General features: G+C 47.0%; 1 protein-coding gene across 2 annotated transcripts in view; it reads right to left on the bottom strand.

The window, feature by feature from the left end:
- The window catches only part of LOC142560330 (uncharacterized), a 123,266-nt gene that overhangs the window by 77,876 nt on the left and 27,484 nt on the right, over positions 1-17,906 (bottom strand). Inside the window, exon 1 of one of the 2 annotated variants that reach the window (XM_075672332.1) lies at positions 3,093-5,901. The exons of the other annotated variant lie outside the window; for it this stretch is intronic. Within the exon in view, the coding sequence (XP_075528447.1) occupies positions 3,093-3,182 (90 nt within the window). The 5' untranslated portion in view covers positions 3,183-5,901. Of the gene's footprint in view, positions 1-3,092; positions 5,902-17,906 lie in introns of those variants that run through there. 2 annotated transcript variants of the gene reach the window in all.

Here is a 17,906-nt window from a genome sequence, read left to right as displayed (position 1 = left end):
GTCGAAAGCCTTAGTTTAGTCACGTTCAGCTTCTTACTTACGTTGGGAACGACGCAACCGCTGATTTCAAGGGGAAACGCTACCTTGGGATTGACTCCAATATTACCCGCCGCCATGGCTCGGGACCGTGGCGCATTCTCGATAGAAAATTTATATAAAGGTTTGAATTAAGTTTGTCGCATTTAAGTCGCCCTTCACCAGGCGTCGACGGGAATTGTTCTTCTAGAGGGCCACTAAAAAAGATAAATATGTTAAGCTCTATTAGTAAATTACGGTTGTACGATAACGAAAAGGCCGTACTCTCGTGGAGAGGTAGCTTGGTAAGCCAGAAAAGATGGGATATAGGTTATGAATTGACCTCATCGAGACCGCTACACTTTCGTACAACCAAAATGGTGAAAAAATATGCGCTTTATCTCGATCCGTTTATCTGCAGTGGCACAGTGGAAGCTGGGAATAGGGCAACAAAATGGCGTACATGGCGTCAGGTGAATACTCCCCAATAGCGGAGGGGGGGTGGCGCAGCCGCCTTAAATTTCCCCGCACCTTCTCGCCGTGACGTAACGTTATGGATTTTAGTGACGCCTGCTTGGACAGGTTCTTACTGTTTTCTTTTTTTATTATTGGTAGCGATGGACTGTTGCATTCTAAAGGAGCCGAAGACTGAAATTATTGTTTCCAGAACTTTTACTGGAGTCACAGGAGGCCCCAATACATGGACGTAGGAAAACATGCTAGGAGAAGCCCTGACGTCACTCTTTGTGACGCCGTACGTTGGCTATACTCCGCCATGTTGCCGGGGCAGATTCTCTTCTTTTGTTTACATTTCTCGCCTTCGGCGCGCAACCAAGCCGGGCTGGCGTACCTGCGCGTGCCGCATTGATGCGACCAACGGATCCAATCGCGGTGGGTACCATAGAGATACCACTGCCTAAGTCCGTTCCGCGCGAGTATTGTGCTCTGGCGTCAAAAGAAGTTCATAATGAACTCCACAGGTTGGACTGTCGGGCCGGTCCCCCGCTACATTTGCCGGTTCTTTTTTCTGAAAATAAATCTGTGCATTCGCACTGTACTGCAAGAATGCACAGGCTATGACCGGCAGTTCATGAGAACAAACGGTTGGTGCAGGTCGTGGCCTTATGGTAATTACTTTGCCTTATCGAACAACTTTCGGGTGGCCGCACATCGCGAAGATGTGACTAGCCACAGCGCGTCGACGAAGAGGCCAGCAGAGGAGAACGTTGTTACGCGTTTAGATGCACGGACGACGTATATTGTTCTCACGGTAAGGGAAGCTTCAGGGCAACAAAATTATGTGGTAACCCGCCGTGGTTGCTCAGTGGCTATGGTGTTGGGCTGCTGAGCACGAGGTCGCGGGATCGAATCCCGGCCACGGCGGCCGCATTTCGATGGTGGCGAAATGCGAAAACACCCGTGTGCTTAGATTTAGGTGCACGTTAAAGAACCCCAGGTGGTCAAAATTTCCGGAGTCCTCCACTACGGCGTGCCTCATAATCAGAAAGTGGTTTTGGCACGTAAAACACCAAATATTATTATTAAAATTATGTGGTATCCTCCGCGCGGTGCCTAACAGTAAGGGCTATGCGTGCGGCTACCGCGTTAACCGGGCCTACGTGCCACCATCAGCCGTTTGATGTGCGCGCAGGCGTGCGTTCCTCTGCTGAGCCTCGTTCGCTCTTGCACCGCGTCCGCCCAACCTTCACTTTCCCGCGTTCCTCGAGCGCACAGATAATGCATCTGCGGCAAGACTGAAATTACTTACTTATAGCAGCCGCTTCTTTTTCTATTCTTTCACATGGCTGTTTTGCGCGCCACAAATGCACCGTCCACATTCAAAAGCCGGCATGCTGCACAGCTGTCACTGGCCTGCGAGGCGTTTATCGTACATATTCTGAAGCTCAGTGGTTTCAGTCTGTGATGACAGGCTAGCATTGATTCGCCGAAGACGGCATATATATCCCCGGACGGTATGTGATGTACGGCGTTGAATGCGCGCGAGTTTCACGCTTTTTGCTTTTTCCAGTCCCACCTGGCCACAACAGCCTCGAGGCGACGGCCTAGATAACGCAGGGGAACGAAACACGGAGTCTAACGCAATCCTGCAAAGACGATGCCTTTGCCACGGTAGCGACCTGCGGGGCGGAACACCTGTGAACACGTGTTCCGCCCCGCCGTTGTGCACACAAAACCGCCGTTGTGCACCGACAACGTGGCCGCTACCGTGAAAAATGCCACGTGACTTCCTCCACACGTTTTTTTCCTAGCGCGTGGAGGGGGGTAAGGCTTCTCCTCAGTTTTTCCCCTTCCTCCGTGCCCGAATACGAAAAGAGACATTGCAGTTTGTGACGCCACGATGACGTACTGTGCAGGTTTCAGGGCGAAATTTTAAACATGAATTGAAGTTGGGCTTTCATTTTATTTGCTAGTAAGCAACCTCTTTATCGAAAAATTCAAGAAAATATAGTTTCTTTAACAGCACTTCATCACTCCTTAAATTCGTGTAATTAAAATTTGTCCCAGCCAAATGGAAAGTGCTTGGCTTATGCAAAGCCCAGTCCTCTCTACACTGCCGCTTGCATACTCTTGCACCATGGTCCACCCAGCACTCCTAATACAGTTAAACAATTAGATGAAGAGCTGTGAAAGTCACCTTAAGAAACATACTATAATAAAATAAAACGAAATAAAATACCGCAGAATTCACTTGCGCGTTGAACAATCGAGAGCTGCAAGTTGTCGCCCTTTATCGTCGTGCTCCCCTTCATATATATATATATATATATATATATATATATATATATATATATATATATATATATATATATATATGCTTGTAAGTTGACAAGTGTGCTGTACATAATACAAATACAGAACTTCGGCTTTCCGCTCATGCTACGTTTAATTGTGATATTTGACTATGACGTGCCGGAGTGTTTGGAACATTTCCAAACCACTTGACCAGGAGGGTTAACTATTTTGTTCCCAAACATTTTCAATCGTCCCGAAAAGCCGCGCTAACGTAGAGAGACTAAATAATTCAGAGGAGAAGCCAGAAATGGGCGGACACTCACGATGCTCAAAAAGGCGATGGGAAGTTCTCCAAGGACGACGGATTTCGCGGGTGCTTTCGTTGCCGACGCGTAGTTGTTCTTCGGTTTCATCGCTGACGACTCAGCGGCGCTCACGGTGAAGTTGCGGTGAGAACATCACCTCACCCTCGTCGTGGCCCGAACCACACAGTGGTCATCACACCGCACTCCACAGTTGCGTCTGTGCCACTCCGTTGCACGTCAAGATGTTGCTTGCTGAAGACTGCGGTCACGCGTAAGCCCAATCGAAGTGTACATGGCGCAAAACTTTCCGTACCATCGTCTCGAAAGTATACTGAAACTCCCGGTTCTCGCGATATTCAGGTGATTCTACGCCGCCGGCGCAGGTTGGTTACGAAGAGGGTGATATAGAATAGTGGAGTGCGAAGCAGAGAAGCAACGCTTCGAGTGTCCTCTTAGGTCTCTTGCAGCGTTTCTGGAGTGATTATCGGGGGCATCCGCGCACTTAGTCCACGTCGCACGGCGCACTTAGTCGACACAAAGTCCCACGTCAATAAAAGGTAAGGAGCACAGAGCAAAGTTCTTTGACTCCTAAAAGGGAGGCCCCAGTTTACTCGTATTGAGTAGACCACCAAAATAAATTTTCTGAACGCGAAACAAATGATCTACCGACGTTTCAAGGACTTAGCCACGGTCCAGTCTTTCCCGGAAAAAAGAAATGGAATCATTTCTGTCGATGCAGCAAGCTTTTGGTAAAATCACTCGCCTACAGTCCCCCGGCATTTATCCTCCGAGTTTTTCCTCTCATCAAAGGGCCAACCTTTCCTGGGATATCGTCTTTTTCTGACGAAAGCTTCAGACTGAATTCGGTCGCGGGGATGTCGCTAAATTCCCCGTTTCGGCCTAAACCCGTCGGGAGGCTCGGCTGCCCGTTGGGGTCACGCCGAAATGGTCGTCGGACTCAGAAGACTCTCGCATAATCCCGATCCGCCTCATCCGTCGGGCTTCGAGGCAGGACCCCCACGGCTCTAGTCAACGGTTTTGAGGGACGAACACGACCGTAACAACAAGAACTCCGGATGTCATCTCTCTTAAATCGATTTCAGAGCTTCTTCCATTTTCTCTGTCCCTCTTCGTCTGATTTTCTTATAGTGGCTCAACTACGATCTATCACTGACTTTGGAGACGTTGCGCGTTGGTCACTAGAACTCTTTCTATGGCTGTTCTCGTGACCCCTGCTCTATGAAAAGAACTGCGTTTCGTTTGTGCACCCGCGAACTTACAGCGACATATGAAAATCATACACTGGCTTTCCTTTTACGAGCGCCTAGAAACGTTCTGCATAGATTCCTAAACCGTCCAACCTTTGTATCTATTCCTAATAATTTTAGTAAGCAGTGGGCTTTGTGCCAATCAAATATGACAATCAAGTATGACACGGCAGTAGCAGTAGAGGAGAGGAGGGTGAGTGCACGTGCAAGGTATTCACAACAGTGCTCCCTGAATATTGCAGTGAGAAAAATCTATCGTCAAGCTCCACGAACACGACGAAGAAACCCACCACCTTCTCCTCCACTTCCTCGCGGCGTCTTTCCCTAACTTCCTCCTTTCGCGTTCTGTCCACGTCCAGCGGGCCGAATGTTATAGGGAGCCAGGAAAAACTTTTTTCACGGGAGTGCTACTCCAATATTTGCTCGCGCCATACCGGAGGCAGTGAAGGCGACGACGAGACGGCAAGCAAATACTTCCGCCACTCGCACGCCTTGGTCTCCTCCGTCCACAGCTTTCGTCTATGAATTCTTTTTCTTTTGTCTTTCTTCTATTTGCGTATGAAGGCAGACTCGCGCTTTTCTCTAGACCAGTGGCAGTTGTTTGCGCACAAAAATGTTTTCTTTTTCGCTGGCCCTCGTCACCAATTCGAGAGGAAGCGAGAAGGCACGAGAACAAAAAAAAAATGTTAGGAAGGAGGCTGGAAGCTGGAACCGGAAGCGTCCAATTTAGGCCTCCAATGAGAAGTGGAGCAAAGGCTTCGTCCCGTCTTCGCTCCTCCTCGAGCCGGATATAAAGGCTATCGTCGCGTGTTTTGGCGAGAATATGGAAAAAAAAAACAAAAAAAAAAACGTTAGGGTAACCCGACGCTATTACTTCCGCTATATGGTAGCACGTGCTCGTGAGAATGCTGACCTAGTTCTTTGTTTGCTTACGTTTCTTTGCGAGCGGAGTGAGGCGAGATAATAAAAAAAATACAAAGAATGGTAAGAGGGCGGAAACTCTTTCCGCTGTAGTGACAAGTAAGAGAAACCGGAAATGAAGGGAGCTGTCTGACCCGAAAGACAAAAAAACAAACCGGCAGCGGATACGGTATTCGAACCGGATGCGGCACGCGTCCCTGGTCGTCGTAACGTGGACAAACAAGAACTGGCGTAAAGGTGAAGACTAGCTACGTGCGGCGGAACTAGCAATTAAACGATCAGAAAAAGAACAAGCGTGCGAGCACGGAAGCGAGCTTCAAGAAATCCGACGCGCACGGGCAACTATGCAGGAGGCTGTGTACGGCCAACGGAAATCGGAAGCAATTGGGAAAGAGATTGACCAAGTCAAGCCGAAAGTTCGGACTCGTAATAACGAGTTACTTCAACGGCATTGCGGGAGGTTGGGGGAAAGTGCAGAATGATTTTCACAGAGACAAAAGAAAGAGAAAGGTTGCACTCTAATTAATATATCCAGCCACGCAGCAATTTCTGTTAATTAAAATGACAGATAAAGACAATCGAGTGCAGTCGAGAAGTTGTCATTAGAAAATGATTGTGACAGCAACGCTTAACTTTCTGTTTAGAACTGTACTAATCACCAAAACACACTGGCACTGACATGGTACTATATGATTGCGGTGCGGGTCGCGGAATCCATAGAGAACGGCGCTGCGACACCAAACCGGAAGTTGGCGCGTAATCCGCTTCTTCGCGTAAACCCAGGAGAGACGACGTTCGGAGCGGAGGCGAGCATACGCAATGGGGTTGTAAGCAAATCAACAAACAAATCACCCGAAACCGTCTCCGCAAATACCAAGAGCACACCCGTCAATCCGCACGCCGAAACCGCGCACACCGTCACGCAAAGCAGCAATGACTTTCCCGAATGCCCACGGTTGTGGTCAGCACGTTTACACTGGCTTTCCGTGACTGATCCCGGCCGCGACACGGCACCTCTGTTTCACCGGCCGGGGAAGCTGGCCCCGGGAAGGCCGCTTCACCATTTGTCGTTTAGTCCCGTTTCTCCCCACAAACAAAAAAGAAACTTTGTTCCCCCCCTCTCCCTCGCTTCCCTTTCTCGCCACTCCAATTTATCCCCCCTTCCACATTTCCTTTCTTTCTTTCCTTCCTTCCTTCTTTCTTTCTTTCTTTCTTTCTTTCTTTCTTTCTTTCTTTCTTTCTTTCTTTCTTTCTTTCCGTTGCGGTATCCCCCTGGAAGTCAGGCTTCGCTGCTCGCAGCGTGGCGTTGCTACAGAGCTTATCCCAAAGGGGGGGAAAACCCTCGCCCGAGCAGCTTGGCAGACCGGTGACAAACAACCCAGCCGGCAGGTAAAATCGGGACGTGCGTTGCGGGTGGCGTGTGTTGACTTCGTCTTTTTTTTTAATCTAGTTTAGTTCCATCTCGCCTACCTTGTTCCACGCGCGTGCGTTTCTTTCGGGTTGCGAGGTCCCGGGCCGTGCTTTTGGCTCCCGAGGTGCGCCAGCGAAGGCTAAACGAGGGAGAAGAGAAAAGCGGCGTCTTTTTAAGTTCGTGCTAGCAGGATTTTCTGCGGGCGAAAGTTGTTGCTCCTCTTCGTTTGACGGGGAAAAACATGAGGCGATGTGTTTGTGTAAGAGCGATTCTTTCTCCCTGAGCGTGTGAAGACTGAGGTGAACTCACGGGTAGATTTTAGTGAAGTGACCATCGTATGAAGCAAACATATCGTGCCAACGGGAACACTACGACGCGCTTCGAATGACCGAAATGTTAGGTAGGCTTCGTGGGAAGTACGTAGTCTGGGTGCGGGACCTTTTATCAGGATCTCTGACAAACCCAAGCCTTTTCCCCTGGCAAGGCGAATGATTTTGGTTTAGACCAGCAATTGTTGGTATTTTTTCGACTGAGCTTAACCACTCCAAAGCATAATAAATTGGTGTTACTGCATAACACGGAGTAACTATCTGCTCTACGTGCACGCACTGTCGGTTTAGACCGCGGGAAAACTTCGTAAAGCGCTAATTTCCATCCCCCCCTCCCCGAAAAAATAAAACACCAGATATTCATATTCACATAGTGTAGCAGCACAAAATGAGTTCAGTCACTTGTAAAACCTGCCAAGAATGCGATCGTTATGCCTGTACAGCCAACAAATGAAGGGAAAAAAGGTGAGCATGGGCGCTATAATGTAAAGCTATTCCAAACTTTTCTATTCCAATTCTGCAGTCAGGCCTCCTCAAATGCTCAAAAATATTGTTGGACCACCGCCCCTTTGCCTGTCAGTCATACGATGTCAAGCAGGCTGCGATAGCTCCCCGACGGTACACTCAGATTATGCCTGATTGGACCGAACAAAAGAAAATTTATTTCTGATTCGACGCCTTTTCGCCATTAAACCTCGGCTATTGGTCAAAAGTTTTCGGGCTGAACCCACTTCGCCTGCCTGTCACGCGACGTCACAAAACCGCGAAAACTCATGCGTCAAAGTGACGTGTATGCGTTAAAGATGCATTAATACGCCGAACAAGACTGAATTTTTTTCTTAATAGCGGCAGGCTGCCACGTTCCGAAAAGAATAAAATGTGGCTGCCGCCGATAGCTCAGGCACTGGCTACTCGCACCTGCCGGAGAGCATATTTGCATGTAATAAATCTTTTTGCGTGGCTGTGTAACGTTTTCGAGCACTTTCGGCACGTTTATGACCTCGCTCTGCCAACTCTTGTTTGCTGAGGGTTTGCATGTAATAAAACTTTTTGCGTGGCTGTGTAACGTTTTCGAGCACTTTCGGCACGTTTATGACCTCGCTCTGCCAACTCTTGTTTGCTGAGGGTCCGTTTTAGCGGCATTCTTAACCTTCCGTTGCATGCTGCCACGATTTTCGACCAGCCACCTCAAGCCAAGTAAGGGCAACCGGACCAATCGCAGGCGCCGCCACCATCCGCTTGATTCGGTTAACGATTTTCATTGCACTCGCTCGGCCCCGTCGCATCTTCTCCATTTGAGCGTGCTCCTCTCCCCTTGTCACCCTGTTAGATAAGACAAGCCACTTAATGTAGGCAATGTTATTCGTTTTTAAAGCAAACATAAGTGACCTCCTATGAACGAGGAGAGCGTTTGATTGGTCTGTTCAGACAAACCTGCGGGTCACCGCCCAACGCTTGCGTCGGCGGTTACGTAAGTTTGACGTCAGGAGATTGGAATAAAAACATATTAGAATACTGTTATGTTATAGGGTCCCATATCACGGAAACACGGCTGTAGGGTTATCGCGTGCAATCAATAAAACGTACTTAAAATGACCACGAAGAAAAGTTAGTCCACTAACAGTGGGAACAGCCTACTGTCTTTACAATTGAAGAGCGCACAAAGAGAAGAAATGACCATGAAATATCAAAATATTCGCACTTTGTGCTTTGACCCAGGTCATGTGTCCATTGAAGCACACTACTTTCTTGGGCAAGCAGTTACGACTTTATTTGGTCTGTCTTCACCACAAAAGGAAGAAGGCTTTTTATTTTCAACGATTTACCAGCAGCACCTTTCTTAACTTTACCTCAGTCCAGCATTTTCTCCGCATCGTTTTTTTTTTATTCCTAAGTATGATGATGATTTCTTTTGCGCATATTGTCACGTAGTAGTGATGGCAATAATGCCGCGGCAAATCTGTGAATGACGAAACTAACTTTTATTGGTGAATCTGTGCCCACAAAAGCAAGTTGTCCTCAAAGCACAGCGATAGCGACGAACACGGTCGGCGATCGTCGAAATCTGGTCTGCCGGTCAAGCGCGTCGGTTTTTATGCCCGATTCATCGAATGATCTAAAGTAAACGGTGGTGCCCGCGTGTCTTCCTGAAAGTTCTGCACAATTCGCGTCGAACATGCAATCAGATAACACAAGCTTCGGTGACAACAAAACCATCGATAACGTTCGAGAAACTTTCGGTACATGCGGGCGCGTCCCGCGTGAAGCGGTAACATTCGTTGCACAGTGAAAAGCGCGAACCAGTAAACGATGGACAAGTCCACGTTTCAACGTGTCCCTGTCACTCGCAATACACTCCTAAGTATTTTTCTCCATTGCATGACGTCCTCAAACCTGCATAATTTCTTTTTTCTTGGCTCGAGCTGGAATCTGGAATGCGAAGAGGCAAATTCTGCGTTTTGCATCAAGCTTGGTGATTATTTCAGTGTGACTCTGGGCCCAAAAATAAAGTAACATACGCTTACCATTTGTCGAACTGTGTGCGCTTTAGGGACGGCACAGAAACAATTCACTGATTGGTAGGAGTCGAACAACGAATGCCCTAGGCTGGAGCCTGAAACGTTACTTGTTGGGCCAATGTTGATTACATCAAGTTCCCATATTGCTGGGTATCTGCAACTTGTCTGCACTTGTATACCATATTTGGCAATAACAGTGTAGTCGTATACCTGAATAGCAGGCTCCAATAGAAAACCCGACGGCAGCTTTGCTAAATGAAATGAAATTCCACTTCGAAAAACCGCAGCCGTTGGCCGTTCCTTTTGCACATGGACATGTTTTAAGTTCTTCGTGCGCGTTACTTACCACGCGCTTTCTTGCTTCTCTTTCACCTAGCTAGTGCACAGCAATTTTAGCCGACATACAATGTCTTGCACCCAACTGATATTGCTTTCTTGTTAATGTATCTCTCCTTACCAAGGTGTCCAACAAAGATGCGCTGCCTACAGATGCCTGCAGCATTCGATTGATTGATTGATTGATTGATTGATTGATTGATTGATTGATTGATTGATTGATTGATTGATTGATTGATTGATTGATTGATTGATTGATTGATTGATTGATTGATTGATTGATTGATGTTGCGATAAATTCACTTTGCACGTTCTTTGTGCTTAAGACAGCCAAGGTAAGAAACATGCTGATTTTGCTTGTTACGCTCATGCTAACCTTCCTCCAGCACCGGCAATAACGAAATGTATGTCAGGAACGGCGTAATAATTTCGCCCTGTACGAGCCGCACCGCCTCCGGTAGAGCCGCACTCGACTGTGACAGCAGACAGCGACGGCGGCGACCCAACGTCCCTGGCCACGATGGCAAAACACTAACCTTCTATAACCAAGCACTGCGCAACGCAGGACTCGACAAACTAGAGCGCGGGTTTATCCGTCATTATTTCTTTTCTGTTAAAGTGGAGGTTTAGAGGCCTTCAGATCTCTTTTTGTTATTAATCCCTTCGGTCAACTGGACACGCTCTGTAAACGACAAAAGCGCCGCGAGATGTTCTCTTCTTGTTTCTTCGCGCGCGAACTTAATATATATACATATATATATATATATATACTGGATTAGGTAGTCTTTTCGTTCGTGCTTCCCTCGGGGCAATTACCGTAATGCGGTGCCATTGGCGCGGGTAACAGTTAAAAGAAAAAAAAGAGAGAAAAAGACGGTTCATTAAGAACTGCACTATCCATCTTCCACCCGGCTGTGGTTGATTGACTTCGCTTGAACTGCTGCGGGAAAGGAAACAAAGACGCAAAGTTTTGTTAATTCAAGCTACCACATATCACAATGCACTTTACATGTATAGTATACAGAAAGAATTACGCGTTGGTGGTTCGGCGTCTCTTTATTTGCCCGCAAGTTTTTAGAAGCTCAACACAAGAGCTATAATTTTCCACTTGTGCGTTCTATTCCTTTATTTCTTTCTTTCTTTTTCACCGTGGCCTTATGCATATTTAACGCCCAGCGTTATCAGGCTGCTGAAAAGTTCGAAAGTATAAAGCGACCGGTGAAGAACTTGAAGTTCGTGTAGCTGGTTCAGCCTGTAGCTCGCATGCATGCGCTATCGTTTCAACGTCTGACATTTTTGCATCACCTCTGTCGCGTTCATTTTATTTTTCAACTTTTTTTTCTTCATTCTTTTCTTAATTTGTCTTCCCAGCGGCGAACACCGTGAAAACTTGATGATGTGATGTAAACATAAATGCAGGGTTCAGTGAGGTTCAAAAGCACAACAGAAAGAAGAATGGTTGATGGCTATGCTCCGACCTACTTTCATTCGTCTATTCATGAAGGAGCTATTGTCCGTGTGAATATTTGCTTGTGTTTCTGTTACAGTCAGCGGCTCGCCTGTGCAAATTTAGGAGCTTCGCAATATCTTCGGGGTATTATTCTTTATGCAAAGTTAAGGTTCACGTTCAGAAAGTTTCCAGAGAATAACAGTATGCTTCTCTGTGCGAATAAACGTTGCTCGTCATACCGAACAGACATTACCTAAAGAGATACTAAAAATTGACACCGGAATAAAGTAAGTCTAAAACATTAGATACGTTCCAAACTCTGCCGTATATTCATTGTCGAGAAACTTCTGCTCACTAGTATAGACAATACAGTTCAAATATTCCTTCTTTCAATTCCGCGCCCAACATCTCAGCACTGAATTGTCAGCACGACGCCATTGTGTCGAAGCAAGAGTTCCGAAAAACCTGCTGTGTCGAGTTACCGGTGGCGCTGGAATGCAGTCTAATCTTGTTTTACTGGTGAATAATTAACTAGATCCTAGTAGACTTCGCTATTTGTTTATTTTTTACTGACCCACGAAGCCTCCAAGCCCCATTTCCTTGTAACAGTAGCCGTTTTGCTGTTGCAGTGCCGAAATTTACGAACGCAGCCTAACCTAACGTGTATCTTTATTGTTCCGTCAAAGGCAAGCCTTTTGAATAAGCAGCATGGCAGTGTGTTTTCCGCATTTTTGTGTGGTGTTTCTTATAAATTAAAATCACTCACATTTTGCATTTTCCCTGGCGAAGTTTCTATTAAAGCATCGGACGTCCTTAATTACTCCGTCAATAATGCAGCTGTTGCCCACATTCTGTGTCCCAGCTAACGTTGACCAGGTGGTTTAACTTGAAAAAAAATACTCTAAAACATGGTGCAAGGTATAACTATAAAAATTACGGTGTTTGGTCGTCAGGGCTTTGATAACCGAACACTTTAGGTTTTAAAATCGTAATCTTGTATTGGTGTTTTTTAATATCTTTCTTTCGTTGAAGGCTTGGCTAACCTTAGCTGGGACACCATGTAAACATATGTTCTGTTCCTTCTTAGTTTTCTGTTTCCTTTTTGGGGACATTTTGTTGAGTTGTAATTCATTATCATGCGTGATTATTTCAAGGAGCCGCATTATTTGCTCCATACGGCAGCGCTTCACAGTTTGCAGTCTGCTCCTGTACGCGCTGCAGTCAGGTGGCTTTACCGTAAACAAAAGTGCTTTTCGCACCATTGTTCTCGAACCTCATGAATCGGTGTACAATCAAAAAAAATTTTTTTAACTTTTATTTGGGCGATTTCGCAAGCTTTTGGACAGAACCTTTGACCTTTCTATACTGTCCGACGAGGCAACCTAACCAACCTAAGTTTTGCACACATCGTTACTGCTTTCTTGCATCAAATGTTGGTTGCTCTCTCTCTCGGGAAAGTTCCCTGTTGAACTGGTTGGCACATGATGCTCTTTTCTTTGTCCCGTTTCTTGCGCTTTTCTTTTTTTCGTTCCTAGAATCTGGTTGTTCTTATGCTCTACGGCGACAGCGGCTAAACCTGTTTCACTACGTCTCTTCGTCTGTCCGTCTTAACCGTTCCGTTTCGTCGACAGTCATCCTCATCTTCCGCGATGACACAGGGTCCATGGCATGGCGCCGCTGACCACGATGTCGCGGATTCGCTCACGGCCGTGGTGGCCGCGTCTCGAAGGAGGCGGAACACACAAAAAAAAACGCTCGTGCACTTAGATTTAGGTGCACATCAAATAACCCCAGGTAGTAGAAATCATACCGGCGTCCCTCATTACAGCGTACCTCAAAATGATTCTGTGGTTGTAAAACATCAGAACTCAAACGGCAGTCGTCGTCACCGTGCCATCAACTGAGGCGATTTAGTCATCCTCGGCTGCACCGTTGCCGCAGAGCAAAAGAAAGCAAACCTTCTCCACCACAGATCCGATCTCCAACCCCTAAGGCACTTACTCGCAAAAAATGTATAACTGTAATTACGCAAACGGACACGCTAACCCCTCTCTGTTGTGAATGAGTTCTGAGCCAAAGGAATCGCTAAAGTTTGCTCATCGTTGTTCTTTTGCTAGTTTCAAAGCACGTCACCTTCAACCGCAACAAAGGAATAAACGTTCCCGCTCATACAGCCGCATACAAGAACGAGTGTGGAAACCCGCTCCCAACGGGATTTCTTTGCAGCAGGAAGCGAGGTAAGCCAATAACGGAGAATGCAATATGTGTCACGATGATGCCTCGTGCCACGAGTCGAGGGAAAGCGCGCGTTCTCTGGTAGTCTTTACGCACGCCACATAAGTGGTGCACTCGCCCACGCAATATCTTCCGCGAGAAGAATCCTCACTGTCTGCACAATAAAGGCAACGCCGCGAGAAAAGCTGACCGCGGGCCCGCTAACGAATTCAGCGTGATAAGCATATGCGATATAGCGCGGCGCAATCTTCCATATGCTTCCGGCTTGCGCTGTTTGCAGTGTGACAGTGGATACGACTTCCGCTTTCCACACGATAAACAGCGTGGTCCCCGCAGCCACGCTGCTTATGCCGTGGTGGCTAGTGGTGATCGAACTGGTACAATGATGACTGGTTTGTTAAACTGGCACCGTAATCAGGGGGCACACCCATAGTCTGTTTTGACTGATCAACTATTCTTTCAGAACTGTATTAGCGTTAATGTCGCGGTAATATAGATTGACTATCAGATGGGAAACAGACGTTTAAAGTTAGATTTTGTTTAACTTCGCGCCGTAACCCCAGCACGTCACGATTTTAAAATTTCCGTGCACATGGGAGCTCTCTTGGAGGCAATAAAGGTTATCGAAACTTCCTATTTCCAGTCTCTGACTCCTTTTCCTTTGTGATACGGTGTAGTCCATCTTAACTCATAAACAATTCACTGGACCGTCCCCCTCCGCGAAAAGACGTGGTCGAAATTTGTGACGTCACAAGGAGCCGCGGCGAGAACTTCGAGACAGTCGTCTCTCTTTTCTGCGTCTTTGCTGGCTCACCGAGCCTCTTCTGACGGCAAGAGTGGCGTTTTATCGCGATACCAATTATATGAACACTCCATACAACTTTTCGCCGTCGGCGTCGTCGTGTTGTTCCGTATATAATCATGTATAAGTATGATGCATGCTTATCCATGCCGTATATGCATAGTAGATTATACATTATTCTAGCGGCCATTATTTTTGGTATTGCAGAAAGATAACTTACTAACACAGCTGAAATTGTTGTTCTCTTTCATTGGCGCACCCTCAAAGAGACTGGCAGCGGTCGATCTTGCGCAGTAATTTTCGCGTCAGCGTTGCGAGGCGACGGTCATCAGGGTACTTCAAGTGGACGAGTATACGGTAGAGTGCGCACTTCTCAGAGTCGTACTTATGCGGCACCGCTGCTGCGCCCAAACGTACATTTCGGGCTAAACTTCAATAGGGCTTAGAATTGCATGGCAACCTATGCCGTACGCTGTTTTCTCATACGTGATGTTTGAGTGTGTGAAGCTGCGATAAATTATTAGAAGTGTTCTGAATAGAAATATACATTACTTCGGCAGAAGAAACTTGCATTGGGAAATGCCGATATGTACACAGTGAAAAGATTAGCACGCCAATGCATTCAGAAATTTCTGTGGCACAGTAAAGGCAGCACAGGAACTCTGCACTGACTGAACTGTCCGTGTAGTACCCAAAGCAGCGACGTACCCTTGACTGGAAGTGTAAATTAAATTAAATTATGGGGTGTTACGTGGCAAAACCACCTTCTCATTATGGGGCACGCCGTAGTGGAGGACTCCAGAAATTTCGGCCACCTGGGGTTCTTTAACGTGTACCTAAATCTAAGTACACGGGTGTTCTCGCATTTCGCCCCCATCGAAATACGGCCGCCGTGACCGGGATTCGATCCCGCGACCTCGTGCTCAGCAGCCCAACACCATAGCCACTGAGCAACCACGGCGGGTGATTGGAGGTGTAGCGAGGAACACGATGTACAAAATATATGTGGGACTAACAATGATATTAGAAGGACTTAGCAAGGTATGTCCAGGAGAAGGGCGATGGGAGAGGATGAAATAATAGTCGGTTTGATCAAAAATTGAAGGCGTTTTGTTGCTGAAAAGCTTTGTGACCCTTTACTCGCACCGTCTCAAGACATCAAGTCTACCTGAGAGTTTGGAAGAATTCCAAATATCATGCTGATTCTTAATAGAACGCGTTAAAGAATTGAAGAATTATAGGCCTATTAACTTGTTGCCGGTACTGTGTCCATTGCTCATAGCGTCTCAACTCTTGTAGGAGGTACATACCAGGAATAGCAGGGAGCAAGCACTTAGCCACTCCATCCGATGCTCCAGTTCATCCTACCTACCGGACACTGGAGGCTGTGAAATACAGTTTTCTTTTGCATAATATAATGGTTCATTATAGTAATAACGGTAATTAGTGAATTTTGCATGTTTGGTCATCGAATATCTCCCAATAATTAAAGTCCACCAGCGCCAGTAATGCGTCGCCGAAGAAATAGGTTTTCTTTCCTTTTTTTTTTTTTGCTTCTCCGCATTGTCAAAAATTAGTTTTCGGTGAAGATAAACCTTAGAATCCCACAGATCACGACACAATTTACCCAGGACAACCGGTGGAACACGTGGACAACCCCGAAAACATCAGCAACACAGAACTTCAATGATGTCGAAACATCAAACTGCCTTCGGTTGCGAACGGGATCGAGCGCATACTTTGAACCCTGCGGCTAAACGTCAGACACGCTTCGTTTGCGACATCGTTGCGCTACAGCTTGCGTGAGAAACGCGACGCTTTTTTTTCGCAACCCTGCTTTTGCCGGTCGGATAATCCCAGCGACATCCGCACGGGACAGGCACCCTGGAAAACGTCGGGCGAGTGGCCAGCAATAACGAGAAAACCATGAGGTCAGAACAACGACCTTTTCAAAGCGTGGACTTCGCGGGGGTTCGACCTGTAGCTTGCAGGGGTGGCTGTACGGCTAAATATATCCCTGACGTCAGATGTGTCAAGTCGCGTTAGCGTCAGTGTCGCCGAAGTTTCGGAGTTGGTTTTTTTTTTTTTTCGACCTTGCGGGTGTCGTGTGGGGGATGACGTTCGACTCACGTCAAAGAAAAGCCGGTTTTCGTGTGAAAGACGGCCTTGCGCAGCGTGGAAATGAGGTAGAGGATATCAGGTTGTATTTGTGGTTTGTTTGCAATTGGTGCGACTTGGGTGAGACGGGTACAAACATGGCAGGTGGGCTTCTAGACACGCAAGTGGTGCTATGCAGAAACGCAAGTCCCGTTCTAACTCGCCCGTCTGCCTTTCATTCGTGTAATTTTTTTGAGCGCATCAACGTCTCCCAAGGGACGCGAACCACAAGTGTATTACTCTCATGACAAATATAGTCTATGCCGGGAAGCTGATTTTGTACGGGCAAACAGCAACAAAAAAAAAACAAGGTGACATTTTTTTTTTTTTTTTTTTTTTTTTCAGCAGGAAGCTGCTGCCGTTCTACGCCGACTTCTTAAACGAAAGGTGTCGCCTGGATCGCTCAAGCTGATAACCGTCAGCGAACGAAATGCCTGCAACTTTCTGTTGCCTCTGTCGCACCAATAATAAGTAATCAGGTGTCACATCGTTTCTTTGCGCACGTTATCTTTTTTATTCTCCATCTCGCTCACTCTTTTTCTGCCTCACCGCAGAGCTTTTAAAGTTAATGAACGCGTGAACTGAAAAGCAACTGGGGATAGCCGATATTGTAACTGACAACAAGAAAAAGAAACGGAGCTAGGCAGGCCGTAGGATACGTAGGGCAGATAAGCGGTGGTCGGTTAGAGCTACAGAATGGGCTCGAAAAGAAAGGAAACGTGCTCGGGAACGGCTCAGAACTATAAGTGCGATAATATTAGCATATTTGCAGGCATGGGGTGATTTCAGCCGGCAAAATGACAGAGGTAAGTGGAGGTCGCTGGGAGAGTCATCTGTTGCGCAAGCACACCAGACTTCACACCCGTAACACACCCCACCGCGCGTCAATGGGAGGCAACGTTGTCCAGCTCCGACTCTACGGACCAGCTTAACCTGGTTGACCCGAGCGAGAAGTGCAGCTAAGACCGCTGGATTCCTGGACTGAGGGGACCACCCATTACGCTCTCATGCTCTTCTCTACCTTTCTCCCTCCTACCCTCTCTCTCTTTTAACCCCATCCCCTCCACCCTGATGGCGCTGAGCCGTGCTCCCGCATGGGTTGCAGAAAATAGCGCTAGCCTTTTCTCCTTCCCCACGAGAACCCCTTCTCTCTTTCTCTGAATAAAGTTTCTCTCTCTCTCTCTTTCGCTCTATCTCTCTCTCTCTCTCTCTCTCTCTCCAGCAGCGGGCATAAATACGATGACGATAATGATGATGATTATGAACATGTGAAACGAAAGTAAATAAAAACGTGCAGGCAACACACCAGGTAATTCCCTCAGTGTTTCACTGTATTCAGCGTAATCTCCCAGTAAGCACGCCGTAAATAACCACAGAATAGTCGTTCACGCGCATTTCAATACG

This window comes from Dermacentor variabilis, chromosome 10 (genome assembly GCF_050947875.1).
Source record: "Dermacentor variabilis isolate Ectoservices chromosome 10, ASM5094787v1, whole genome shotgun sequence".
Taxonomy (NCBI): Eukaryota; Metazoa; Arthropoda; class Arachnida; order Ixodida; family Ixodidae; genus Dermacentor; species Dermacentor variabilis.
The sequence above is the reverse complement of the archived record's forward strand: the minus strand, read 5'-3'. Positions and strand labels throughout refer to the sequence as shown.